The 14,690-nt window shown below is 32.0% G+C and overlaps 1 protein-coding gene across 2 annotated transcripts; it reads left to right on the forward strand.

The window, feature by feature from the left end:
- The first annotated feature begins 4,427 nt into the window (after nt 1-4,427).
- LOC111411990 (reticulon-like protein B11) lies at nt 4,428-9,784 on the forward strand. 2 transcript variants are annotated; one of them, XR_002705930.1, is made up of 7 exons: nt 4,428-4,660; nt 4,831-5,011; nt 5,302-5,443; nt 5,559-5,628; nt 5,713-5,889; nt 8,462-8,552; nt 9,488-9,784. XR_002705930.1 is itself a non-coding variant. In XM_023042706.1 (6 exons), exons 1-5 carry the CDS (start codon nt 4,609-4,611, stop codon nt 5,880-5,882), a joined length of 615 nt encoding a protein of 204 aa, XP_022898474.1. In that variant the 5' UTR covers nt 4,430-4,608; the 3' UTR covers nt 5,883-5,889; nt 9,488-9,784. The 2 variants fall into 2 exon arrangements, 1 of the variants encoding a protein (XP_022898474.1); XM_023042706.1 differs by lacking the exon at nt 8,462-8,552 and having other exon boundaries at nt 4,430-4,660.
- Nucleotides 9,785-14,690: the final 4,906 nt, after the last annotated feature.

The raw sequence follows: 14,690 nt of genomic DNA on the forward strand, positions 1-14,690 counted from the left end.
TGCTATGGATGGTGCTTGCTGAAATATGGTTGGCTTTGATTTTAGGTAGAGAATGAAGATTTTGGAATATAAAAGGAATGGTATAGATAAGGATAAGATATAAATGATATGTGTGCTAGTAAAAAATCTTCTACACAAACAAAATATTCTTTTGTCACTATTTATTATACATATACATATTTCTATATTATTTAAATTAAATGAATTGATCTATAGCATCATTTCTTTTTCGACAAATAAATATAAAATGTAAATATTTCTTCCGATAGTATTTAAACTAAATCTTATCTTCATTCATTAAAACAATTCAAAACTATTTCTATATTATAAGTACAACTTTACTTCTCCATGCTTTCCATGCTATATATTAAATGTCTGGCGTAGTCCTCATATATTTACCTATTCCAAACTGTCACATTTTCAAATTTTAATAAAATAAAATAATAAGAACTAATAAAATAATCTTATATTCCATTACAACCATATCTTTGTACTATAAATGAAATTTGAAAGTAATCTCCATATCTTATGCCAGTGATTATACAGTAACGTATGACTATTTAGATAATAAGGTATGGCTGTTGAGGAAATTTTACAATGCAAATTATTTTATTTGTTTTAACCATAAAAATAGTTTCATATTCAGTATTTTCTTTTTTTAGTTTATTTATCTCATATGTGCTTCATTTTTTACAACCGACATATGAACACATAAATACTTTAATAACGTCCTTCCAACATCGTATACCCAATATTAAAATATTTATTAAGCCACTTTGTTTAAAAAAAATTTATAAATAGGCTAATACAAAGTTTCAACTTCATATCTACAACTGCAAAAACACAAAAATTATCGTTACCATTTAGAACTTCCATACTTTAAGAAATTCTAACTTCTACTCATACTGTTTTCTTCTTCTTCCTACATATCAACAACTACTATAACAAAATGGTTGCACCTCATAAATTCATTCTACAAATTTCAGCTTTGGAAACCAATGGTCAGCAAAAGTGATTGTCGCAGGAAAACAATCCCCAAAGACTGCTCGGAATTTCAATAGTCGTTATCAAAATCTTACTCTCATGGATTTAGAGGTACAAATATAACTCTCGTTTCAATAAATTTTTACCTATCATTTTACCTGTATACTTTCTAAATGTTCTCATCTTTTTCTTTTTTTGAATAGGGAAACAAAATCACGGCAACAATGTATGATGTCAATATCACTGCACTAAGCGATCAGTTCGAACTTGGAAAAATATACATTGTGTCAAATGCAACAGTTAAAGATTTCAAAAGTGAATTTAGGAGTTCTCCTGGACAAAAAATGTGGAATATAACAGGAAAAACAAAGGTTGAAGAATTAAATGAAGATAATTTGAATCTTCGGTTCTCAAAATTTGAACTTACTGCGTTTGATCAATTAGAGAGATATATGGACAAAAATACAAATATAAGTAAGATTTCTACTGCATTACATTTAAACAAATCATTTCATATAACATTTCATAATTTATTTTTTACGTATAAATTTATTGCATGCAAAATGAAATAAAATATTTCATAATTAATTTTTACGTTCAAAGTTATTACATGCAAAATGACATATAAAACAATTTACGTAACCTTGTACATGTGATGGGTGTCGCTATAGGTGTTCGACAGAAACGCCTTATTCAAACTAACTTTGGTACAAAAGCTTATCTACAAGATGTAGTCTTGATAGATAAATAATTCAAAATTGTTATACTAACATTATGGGATACCTTTGTCGAAAGTGAATGCACTTCGATAATTGAAAATTTTCCAAATAGACTCGTGATATGGGCTACAAATCTCAAAGTTTTTTCATTCAACGGTAAATTTCTCTTACAAATACAGTTCCACCTATAATATATATATTTTTTCATGTAAGATATTTCTAATTTTTTTTGTACAGACATCACACTTTCGACCAAAGTAAATAACAGTTTTTTCATTAATATCCAACTACATGCTGTTGTGGGGGTACAAAGAATGTAATACAGCATAAATAATATACATATTGCTTATTTACGTACCTTTAATACAAAAAAACAAAGGTTCTATTTTATAACTAAATATATCGTTATTTCTTGTAGGGTGAAAGTTAACAAGGAAGCGCTTGATAAGCTGACGGAAAATCAACCTTTTATTGCTGTCAGCCCACCCAAACTTTCTCCTCCTACTAATAATGAATTGACACAGATTGAGGATTTATTAGGGGTGTATCTAACGGTACTTCTATACTAATATAAACTGAATATAATTAATAGAAACACATTATCTTTAATTTCACAATAAATATTATAGTAACATTACGTATTTTTCTCAGTCGTATCTTTTTATCTAATTACACGAGACATCTCCTTTAACAGAAGAAATTCTATTGGGTGAATGCACGCTGGAAAATAGCTTCAAAAGACCAAAAATTTTGGTATATGTCTTGTAACAACTGCAAGAAAACTTCCAACGCAAACTTTGGATAAATTCATAAATATCGATTCTACAAATATGAACACTCAAAAGTTATTTCATGGTAATTTCTTCTATTAAATATAAGTTCAAAAATTTACCAATTATTACTTCAGGAACAAAGTACATAATACATGGCTAAAAAAAAAAAACATTCTTTATTGTAAATGCTTTTGTACAACTTAAAGATAAATCTGGTTCGTTAGATGCAACCATCATAAGAGATGCAGCAGAAGTGTTACTGAAAAGTAGCGCCAATGACTTAATGAACCATCTTCAGAAGGTAAAACATCATGTTCAACATCCTTCGAAAATGCTTTCTTTCTTAACAACAAACATTCCACTCTATTGAAATATATTTCGTCGACCACAGGAAAGTATTAAAGAACTCAATGACGTTGTTAAATTGGAAAGTGATACAGAGCTACTCTTTTACCTCAAGGCAACAAAAAAGCACCACGACCCACCTGAGTACCTCTTTGAAATCATATTCGTGTTCAACTCCTCCACAGCAAATCAAGTTGATTCCTCAATTGTTACAGAAGATGCAAATAAGCAAATTGAAATGGAAAAAAATTCCAACAACAAAGACGTAAAAGGCAAGAACAAGATGTCCAGACGACCCGATAACATTTCCACCGCTGCTAAAGAAATCAATCCACCGCTACTAAAGAAATCAATCCACCGCATGAAAAAATGTCTCTCTTCCAACCATTAAATGTACCTATTGAAGCAGAGTCAAAACCCAAAAAAAGAACTCACACAGGCTCCAAAATCGATGACCGAACCATTGGGATCACCTCAAAAGAAAAACATGAATGAATAACATCTATGATACTTTTGCGACAGTAGACAGTAATTAATGTTCCATTTTGTATTTCTGGAAAAAGTAACATGATTTGTCTATATCTTTGTCTATGTACAAGACTTCAGATTCCACCGAATAGCAATAAATTACTACTCTTGAAATTTAAAGTTTGTTGTAAACGTCTTACTTTCCTTTTTCTCCTTTCCATTGCAAAAATAGTGAAATATTATTATATTAAATCATTCCATTTCAAAATTAATATCATAACTTACATCCAATGATTCTGTTTTTAATTAATGAATTCACTTTCTCTTTAAACAGTAAACTAATATCAACATTAAAAACTAAAAAAATTTCAATATTAAAAACGCTAACATAACATTCAACAGAATCCTGCTCGTGCATTGCACGGACAGGAGACTAGTATCATCAAAATCCTCGTAATATTTTACATGACGCTATGTTCAAAATAAAAATGTAATATACATGAAATAAATTCCATGCTCAACGTATTATTGTGTACTTTCTTGTTAGTTATCTTAGAATAATTGTTGGTAACTTCTAAGATTGTTTAAGTGAATAAGTCGAGATGTAGTCGCAAAATAATTAGTGCACATCTCAGTTATAAAAATCATATTTTATATGGAAATATGCAAAAGAGACCCCCCACTTTTTAATGTTTGCACTTATATTACTCAGCAAAGATGTACTTTATAATTTTAAAATGGGGATACAGAGAATTCATTCATCTCTCTCAATATGTAACATATCCTTCTCTTCTCTTCTCATTTCTTTGTGTACCTGTATATTTGTGTGAGATTGCCACATTGTTTGGGGTAACTTATTTTAGTAAAAGAGTAGTGCTACAGGTACATAAGTATATACATAGGGGTGTCCATAATACCACATGACACTCTATCATTTATCTGTTTAAAACACAATAAATTTTTTCAATCAATCTTTTAAACGGGCAAATGATAGAGTGTCATGTAATATTATTGACACTATATATATATACTTATGTACCTGTAGCACTACTCAGTAAAATAAGCACTAGACATACTTATTTTGAATGATGGCTATACAAAAAGGTATCCATTAATAATTAAAGATTAATGATGGCTAAAAAATGGGAAAATAGAGTACTCCCAACACATGCTCCAAATTCCAGACACGATGCAGCCAAAGCACAATATTTCTAATTCCCATCAGCTTTTCCCTTTGGTGCAAATCTTCTACCAGCTTCACCTTCAAGTTCCCATCTCATCAAAACTATCCTTTCCTTCGGTATAAACCCTAAATCTCCATGGGCGAATCGCATCGATGCTCTGTCCATCTCGCCATCGGCGGTGGCGCAGGTATAATCTATATCTACAATGATACATGTTCGAGTTTTAGTTTTTTGGAACAGTGTTTTTTAAGTGTACCAACGCAATTCCAAATCCAGTCCTGATTTATGATTTCAGAAGGATTGGATAAATTATTTCAAGCGAGAATTTTTTTTCTTACGGTTCATTTCTTGATGCAGTTGCAGATGTGTTGTTGTGGAAGAATTGGTTTGGGAGTGCTGCTGTGCTTATCGGTTCCACCGCCCTTTGGTTACTATCTGAAAGAGCCGGCTATAATCTCTTATCATTTATTTCAAATGCCTTATTTTTGCTTGTAGTGATCTTGTTCTTCTGGGCCAAATCTGCATTACTTCTCAATAGGTAGCATAAATATGGACGGATTTACGTACATCAGCACGTTGAAATTTAATGCCTTTTAAGTTCTTTGCTGAATTGTTCCTGTATTCTCCTTAGCTGAAGTTATATATGGCTAGAAATTATTTCGTTACTGGCAGAAACTGTTTGATAGGTTATTTCATTATGACTGGCATTTGTTTCATGTGTCTGCTCACTTGTTTTTCTGATGGTGGGTGTTCCTATGTGCAATGTAATCCGCTCTTATATACTTGAATCTTAAAGTCAAATGAGTGAATATCATATCTTGATTTTAGACCTCTGCCTCCTGTTCCTAATCTGGACATTTCTGAGGAATCTGTTGTGAAAGCTGCTGATGAGATGCAAGTTTGGGTAAATCGAGCATTATCCATTGCACACGACATTACCATTGGCGGAAACTTGGGACTCTTTTTTCAGGTTGTTTACACATTTTAATTTGTTATTTTCGTCAAGCGGATAAAGTTTATTGACCCTGATTGTGTATTTGACTAACTGAGGTTATTTTCCATGCTATGTGGATTTTGCTTGTTAGGTCTTTTTAGGCTTGTGGATGATCTCCTACATTGGAGGTTTCTTCAACTTCCTTACCCTGGCATATATTGGTCAGTATTCGCTGGCTCTACTCTAGGTCTGTGTGTTTTTTCCATAATATACAGTTGTAATGTGGGATTCTGTTATTATTGCAGCGGTTCTTCTTAGTTTATCACTACCTGTCTTCTACGCCAAATACCAAAGGCAAATCGATGAAAAGCTGATTATAGCACATAAGATTATTCAGACACAGTACCGGAAAATCGATGAACAAATATTGAGAAAGATTCCAATGCTTTCAAACAATGATAAGAAGAACCAATAGATTCGGTGTAATTTCCTCATCCTCAACTACCTTTCTCTCCCCTCTTGTGACTGTAGCTCTTGTTTGTATCATTTGTCATGTGTTTCTGTACTCAACAAAATCCTCAAGTGCTCTTGTGCATGCATTTCCACGTCGTGTTTCTTAGACTAACATATTGCGAACAAGCATTATCATGATAGGCATGCCTGTGAGTCGTATGATTTAATTTTACAAAACTTGTGTACAATTGACAAATAAGTGTTCTCACTTGGCATTTCAAAACATTAAAGGAAAAAGTATTGCTGCTGAATTTCTTATTCACTTTTTGAATGTGACATTATGATGAAATCAAGCCATGCATTTTTTGTCAACTGTTGATTTGTATAATTACCCTACTTTTGGGCTTAAACATAAATCTCAAGGTGCAAAAATGTGATCTTCTCTAGGATAATTTTTGTTGTTCTTCGTTTCTACAATCAACTAGCTTTAAATGAAGAATTTTATAACCATTAATTTGGGTGCATATTGAGATGGTTGCCGTTCAAAGGACTAAGATTCTAATACTTGTAATGTATGACAAAAGGTCCAAGAATGTTTATATTGCATCGCTAATGATAAGTTATTAAATATTTAACTGAGTTGCCTATGCTCATCTTTGATTTGCTTTTGACAAACTTCTGTGATGAACCTTTTGTTGATCCTATTGGTTTGGCTTGTCTAAAATAAGTATTTTCCTAGAAAATATTTGTGAGAATTCCGTTGAATATCTAAGAGTCATTTACTCTCGGCCTTTTGATAAGTTCCTAATATAAATTTTGTTTTACTGTCTAATGTGATAGTACCAATGAATATTTGTTATAGCCTTTTCATAAGTTCTTAATAACTTTGGGTGTATTTAGCACCATATCAGACCTGATAAAGATTAATTTAATCATATCCTGAGTTTGATGCAAGATTAAATTAATTCAGTCAACTTATTCTATTCTATGTTAACCAAATAAAACAATTTAAGGTACGTGGGTTAAGGGTGGATATGAATCACTTGAACTCACTCACTGTACAAAGAAAGAAAGAAACAAAAACATAAATAAAAATTTTAAACAAAGAACAAGAAGTAACTTACCTATAAGTAAATAAGTAAGCTTTGATAAAAATAAATGAGCTTTAAAATAAATAATTTTTTGTATTAATCAAAGGTAAAAATGAGTAATCTGTTCATTTTGACATTGACATAAGAGTTACTTAAAAAGGTAATTTTTAAAGTAAAAAGTAAGTTATTCGAAAATTATCATAGATAAAAGTAAGTTTATAAAATTAATTATTCTTAAGAAACTTTAGTTATAAGTAAATAAGTAAGTTTTGAATTAATTAATTTTTTTTGTTAATCAAATCTATTTGACATAAATGTAAGAATTATGTTTTAAAAAAGTAAAATTTTCTGACATGTAGGCAGGAAAAAAGGTTATTTGAGAGTATCTTTCCTCTTTTTTAAGTTTAGACAAAAAATATTATTGTCATGAATTATTTATTTTTCAATACTTGTACGTCCGTGGTTCTTCTAAAATGGTGTAGCTCTAAACGCCATATAATAATAGTGCATCATAATCCACCTAAATACACTTTCCCCTAATCCTATTGCTTCTGGTTCTACCCTGCTAGTCCAATGTAGCCCTTGTTTGGGTGGGGATTAAAATAAGATATTTAATAGATTTTGATAGAGATTTATGAAATGTTTGTTAGAAAAGTTTTGTTGCCAAATAAATATGTGGTTAAAATTGTTTGTTGACTTAACTTAGATTAAAATTTTAATTTTAATTTGTACCAAACAGGGGCATAGTGTTCCAATAGCCCCCTTTGTGTAATAAAATCAGTTTTGTCGTAGCATCTATGCTCTAGCTAATTCTATCCTTCCAAGTGTAGCTTGTTATATAAGCCAAATTAAGTCAATCTACAATGTCTTGCTCTATTGGTTTTTGTTCTTGATCTTTGTCAAGTATTAACTGAATTTGCAGAAAAAGCTTATATGTGCTGAACTTACCAGATTTCCTTATGGAGACATGGAAATTTTATATTATAAGCATATTGAAGTTCTAAGGCCTCTTGAGGGTTCAGTGCAAAGTGAAGTATATATTTAAACTAAATGGTTGATATGATAATCATATGCCCAACTCTCACATTGTAGGTAGAGCATGCACTGAAATGTGAAGGCCCTGTTTGGTTTGGCTAAATATCAAATTGTAATAGATTTTTATAAAAGTTGATGAAATCTATGATCGAAAAGTTGATAAAGGATGTCGATCCCATAAAATGTATAGTTGATAATGAGTTTGGGGAAAAATAAGTTTTGAATAAGTGGGGCCAAACAAGGGTAAAATCAAATAAGAATAATTATATGTTGTAGCTTTGAACATTTTATGGGTCATTTTTGTAGCTATATTCAAATGGGTATGGAAAGGACCGCCTAATGATTATTTTTATCTTGATAATTAATTGTAATACCTGTTTAACGTTGTTTGTTTAGAACAGTTGTTAGTACGAACGAGAAAAGACAACACAAATAATTTGATTTTGGCTATTTTCTGCTCCATTTTGCTTTGAAGCCCCCGAAAGTGTAACAAGTGCTCTCTTGAAGCTATCTCCTCAAACATGAAAAGATTCCAAATGTTATGCTTCTTTGCACTGTATCTCCAGGTGCACAATTTTAACAACTAAGGCCTTTTATTTTGATGGGGGTGTGATGACATTTTCGCTATGTGCTCCTCTTCTCTATGTACGCTTAAAAAACTGGCAAGTTGTTGGAAGTTAGAGGGCAGCAGCCTTAATCATAGTTCTGCCAACAGGCATCACAGTGTTCTCATCACATCTCTCTCTCTTTCTCTGATGTCTGTTTATGTGTACATCTGGCATTCCATCTTTATCATGGAATTTAAAGTAGCAATGTTATGATTCATAGTTTCTTCAATTCATTTTTACCCTAAACTGGAGAGATGAGAAGAGCTAAACTTTCAGAAAATGCTCTCATTAATTCTTTGAAGGAGATATTTGATGGAGGTTTTGCTAGTTCAACATTGTTGAAATCATGCAAACGTCTCAATTGTTTTGCTTCACTAGTATCATCCTTATTTATTCATAAAAACGATGCCAGCTTCAATTAAATTCTTACAGAAAAATTCTTTTTAGAATTAGTGGGCAGAAGATGAGGAATCTGTAGTTAGTAGGTACGAAGAAAAAGTGCATATGAGAAATCTAAGAGGTTTGTGAATTGTACAAGTGCTTGAGATGCACACCATAATTTCTCTGTGAAATGTGTTTTTTTTTTTTTTTAAAGAAAAAAAGGTATTGCATTTGTATATTGCTTTATCAAGCCAAGCTTCACATTAGGTACAGTTCCATCTACTTTTCATTTTGCCAGAAGTGAATACTTTGCAGACAATATTGTAGACTATTCATCTTAAAGCATCTATTAATGATGAAAGTCTTACTTCAAACGAATGAAATATAAGTTTTTATTTTCCATTCTTGTGGTTCATCCACGTAATGATGTGGAACCTATAATGTTTTAGAATATTGATGATGACTTTTATCGACTGAGATGCACGACTTGAATTTCTCTAATATTTTTGCAGGTATTGGACATCTACGTTGCATACCATTAGTTCTGGGAATGAACAGAGCATGATTGCCTTCTCATCAATAGTTTACAGGAGAGGCTAATAGAACATTGTTTTTCATGCTTGTAACTCAGTGGTGATATTTTTGTAATTTTTAATCCTTTTCCACGCTTCATTGACTGGAATGCCTTAAAAGGTCTTGATTTTTGTCGAAAGTTGATCAAATGAGGATCTGCTGCTTGCTGATTCTGAAGTATACTTCTGTGAATGTCAAAAGTCTGAATAGGATGGTTAGTTTTGTTTTGTGGTTAATATTTCCGTCTTATAACCTTATTTTTAAAAATTTTATTTAAATTATGTTCCCACTAGAATGCAATTCTGGCTCTGTCTCTGACTAGATGTTTGTGGTATTGGTAGTAAACCACATACTACAAAAATCAGATTTTGTTTTCTTGAACGCCAGTTATTTAAATAACTATCCAGTCGCACGAAAGAAAGATTTGGGCCCTGTTTGTTTCTCATTCTTTGTCCAAAAAATTGAAAATATAATCATTATCCATCACATCAAGTTATCATAATTGACTATATATCTTTTATGTGGGTTCTGAAATGATTATATTTTTCATTCTTATTCTTATAAAAATGAGAATCAAACGGGACTCAATATGAAAATTCTTGCACATATTGGTGTATAAATAAGATGCTATATATACAATTTAACTTCCTTCCCTAGCGATATTATTGCTTTGGAGAACAAGAAGACGACAAATTTTCTTCCTCTTGAAACTTCTTGTCTTAATGTAACATCAGGAGTGCTTAGTATCAATTTTCAGTGTAGGATAATTTATTGTTTTAAATCATAGGATCTTTCATGTTAAATCATCAAGAAATAGATAAATATGGCGGAAGCGTACCTGAATCGGACATGGTTAATGTAATAATGAGTTTTCTCGATTTGTTTTCCAAATCTACACGCAGTCTCCTTTTTCTCTCTGTAGTGGAATGTAGAAGAGAATGAATAATACGTACGTGTAATTTGGGGATCATAACCATATTTATATAGCAACGCCGTTTGATCTAATTCGGTCCATCATAGAATTATGATTTGAGCCTGATCTCTACGCATATGTAAATCAATACTTTAATTAGATACATTAAAACTAAAAAATCGAAGTTTTATTAGATCAATTTAATTAGGCTCAATCGATTCGATAGCTTTTAATTTAACACACAATTATTCTCACATATAAGCTCATCGATGGATTAAAAATCCTTACAATCTCCCACTTGGATTGTATGTGTCACCTTATAACTGTACATTAAATATAACCTTATGAGTACTAAGAATTTTGCTATCATCACTGAATGCATCCCCAAAATAATCCCGTCCATCAATCATATCAACATAGGATCAAAGCGGCTTTTGCTACTTTCATGTAGCTAAACCCATCAATGGTCACGTATATCGATATAACCGAATGACACAGATCAAGCATGGATGTGTAGCATATAAATTACATGCGATGTGATCTGTAACATACCTATTTCCAACTGGTTTACCTTAATACCTTAGTGAGATCATTTTAAATAAGTTCAGAGATAATAAACCAAATAACTTTATAACCGAAAATAACTTTAACCTTAAGCCGTATTTAAAATAACAGTACTTGTGTTCAATATGAAAAGCAAAAGTACAAACTCCTACTGAAACTAAATATCTTCAAGAGACATTACACCCATATGAACAGTGTGTTCATGAAATACCTTGGTTATTCATCCCTTAGTAAGCGGATTCACAACCATGAAGTTTGTCCCAATATGCTCTATTAACACCTGTTCACTCTGAACTCTCTCTTTAACAACCAGGAACTTGATCTCTATATGTTTTGACTTTGTCAAGCTCCTGTTGTTATTGGAATATAGAACTGCTGATTTATCATCACAAAATATCTTAAGTAATCTTTCTATATTGTCTACAATGAGCAGCCCAGTGACAAAATTCACAGCCATATTTGATGCCTAATAACACGCTATAAACTCCGCTACCATGGTGGAAGTAGTTATGAGTGTTTGCTTAGCACTCTTCAAGGAAATAGCACCTCCAACAAGTAGGTAAATATAGTTTGAAGTGGATCTCCTACTATCTTGGCATCCCACGAAATCGGAATCAAAATAACCGACGATCTCCAACTGATCCGATCTCTTATATGTGAGCATGTAGTCTTTTGTTCTCTATAAATACCGCATGACCCGTTTGGCTGCTTTCCAACGATCCATTCCCGAATTACTTAAATATCTCCCTAACATCCCAACAATGTACGCTATATCCGGACGTGTACAAACCTGAGCATACATTTTTTGGTTGAGGAATCTTCTGCATTTTTTTAATTTCTAAGTCATTTTTAGGGCATTGACTTAAACTGAACTTGTCTCCTTTAGCCACAAGGGTGTCACCTGGTTTACAATCTTGCATGTCATATCTTTTAAGTACCTTTTCGATATAACTCGTTTTGTGACAATCCAAGAATACTCCGAGAACGATCTCAGTGTATCTGAATTCCCAATACAAAATGGCGTCACCAAGATCTTTCATCTCAAAATTCTTTGCTAGAAATATCTTGATTTCGTGCAATAAGCCTATATCGTTGCTAGCAAGTAGTATGTTACCGACATATAAAACTAGAAAAATATACTTGCTCCCATTGAGCTTGTGTTATATACAATCATCGACCAAATTCATCTCAAAATCAAATGAGATATCACTTGATGAAACTTGTAATATCATTGACGAGACGCCTGTTTGAGTCCATCGATGAATTTCTTTAATTTACAGACCATTTGCTTTGTATCGTCCGATACAAAATTTTCTGGTTGTATCATGTACATTGTTTCATCAATGTCACCATTGAGAAACACTGTCTAACATCCATCTAATGTAGCTTAAGATCGAAATGCGCTACTAATGCCATTATGGTCCTGAAAGAGTCTTTCGAAAAAATCGGAGAGAAAGTCTCTTTATAATCGTTGTCTTCTTTCTATGTAAAGCCCTTTGCCACACGACGAGCCTTATACCTCTCTAAATCACCTTTTGAATCCCTCTGGGTTTTAAGTATCCATTTGCAACCAATGAGTTTCGCACCTTCAGGCAATGTGACGAGGTCCCAAATGTCATTGTCTGTTATGGACTTTATCTCTTCATTCATGGCATCGAGCCACTTTTGAGATTTGGAACTTTCCATGGCTTGACGGAAGTTGATCGGATCGTCTTCCACCATTCCAATGTCAACTACATATTCTTGGATAAATACGATGTAATCATCCGAACCCGCACTTCTCCTCTCTCTAATGGATCTTCTTAATGTCATTGGTTCTTGAGGCTGTAGAGTTTGTTCTTCTAGAACAATTTCTCTTCAGAGAAAGGTATGACATTGTCTTGATCCAGAGTTGCTTCTTGAACAATATCAGGGATAGAAACCTGATCATTATCAATGGCAATTGGAGGAACTTCAATATATTCCTCCTCAAAGACAAAGCCTGTAACCCTTTCTCCCCCCCCCCCCCCCCCTCAAACTCAACATTTTCAAAGAATCTAGCATTTCCTGTCTCGAAAATTGTCTTAGTTGTGGGATTATAAAACTTGTAACCCCTAGACCTTCAAGAATATCCAATAAAGTAGCAACTGATAGTTCTTGTGTCTAGTTTCTTTTCATTTGGCTTATAGGGCATTACGTCAACTGAGCACCCCCAATTATTAGTAATTATCAATTAATTAACATTCACATTAATATAGATTTAATTAATTTTCATTTGATGAATCTTGAATTACTTGAATCCATAGTTATTATAAATGAATTTATTCATATTTAGGTATTTGAAAATTTTAATGGATGTTTAAATTTATATATTAGCAATTAATTGTTATGTATCAAATGTAATATAAAAAAGATTGTTTATTTGTAGTATTTTATCATCATAAAAAATTTGAATCATAGAAATTGAGTTTTGAAAACAATTTTCTTTCTTAAATTTTTATGCTAAATTTTATTTTCTTTAATTCGTTCGAAATTCATCAAATCCTCCAACAAATTGGTATCACATATTACTTTTACATCACTTATAAAGTATTTTAAAATGACTTGCAATACACGTTCAACGTTGACTAGTTTTTTTTAAAAGTTTTAAACCATTTCATCTTGGACCAATTTCAGTTACATTGAAAAGGACGATTTTAAAGGCCTCAAGTCAATTGAGGTTGGGTCAATGGTCCGTGAGTTCAAGTTCAATTCCATTAGAATTAAATTTATATATTAGCAATTAATTGTTATGTATCAAATGTAATATAAAAAAGATTGTTTATTTGTAGTATTTTATCATCATAAAAAATTTGAATCATAGAAATTGAGTTTTGAAAACAATTTTCTTTCTTAAATTTTTATGCTAAATTTTATTTTCTTTAATTCGTTCGAAATTCATCAAATCCTCCAACAAATTGGTATCACATATTACTTTTACATCACTTATAAAGTATTTTAAAATGACTTGCAATACACGTTCAACGTTGACTAGTTTTTTTTAAAAGTTTTAAACCATTTCATCTTGGACCAATTTCAGTTACATTGAAAAGGATGATTTTAAAGGCCTCAAGTCAATTGAGGTTGGGTCAATGGTCCGTGAGTTCAAGTTCAATTCCATTAGAACAATATGAGATGAAAATATTGTAAAACCAATTAAACCCTTGTTTGAGCCCCATTTTTTTGAAAAAATTTATGCTTCAAACTAGGTATTTTTGTTCGTCCAAAGTTTATATAGGGTTTTATCAGTGGCTTTAGTTGGAACACTGTTGAGTATATAAGCTGCGGTCTATAATACTTTACCCCAGAAAGATTTTGGTAATGTAGAATGACTAATTACACTCCATACCATGTCCTTAAACGTTTTGTTTCATCTCTCAGCAACACCATTCATAGTGGGCGAACCCGGCAAAGTGTACCGTGGGTTGATACCCTAGGAATTTAACAAATGGTCCTGGATGTTGTTCACCTGAACATTCATATCTGTTATAGTATTCACCACCACGGTCAGATTTGACGCTTTTAATCCTTCTGCTGAGTTGGTTTTCAACTTCGATTTTATAGTTTTTTGAACACATCCAGTGACTGTGATTTTTCATGAATAAGATATATGCAGCCATATCTTGAAAAGTTGTCTATGAACGTTA

The sequence above is a fragment of the Olea europaea genome, chromosome 16, assembly GCF_002742605.1.
Source record: "Olea europaea var. sylvestris chromosome 16, O_europaea_v1, whole genome shotgun sequence".
Classification (NCBI taxonomy): Eukaryota; Viridiplantae; Streptophyta; class Magnoliopsida; order Lamiales; family Oleaceae; genus Olea; species Olea europaea.

Excerpts from the sequence above, each read along its gene's own strand:
- LOC111411990 (XM_023042706.1), top strand. The coding sequence starts at position 4,609 with ATGGGCGAATCGCATCGATGCTCTGTCCATCTCGCCATCGGCGGTGGC. Across the intron at positions 4,661-4,830 it reads CGCCATCGGCGGTGGCGCAG|TTGCAGATGTGTTGTTGTGG; the intron begins GTATAATCTATA and ends TTCTTGATGCAG. Across the intron at positions 5,444-5,558 it reads ACTTGGGACTCTTTTTTCAG|GTCTTTTTAGGCTTGTGGAT; the intron begins GTTGTTTACACA and ends TTTGCTTGTTAG.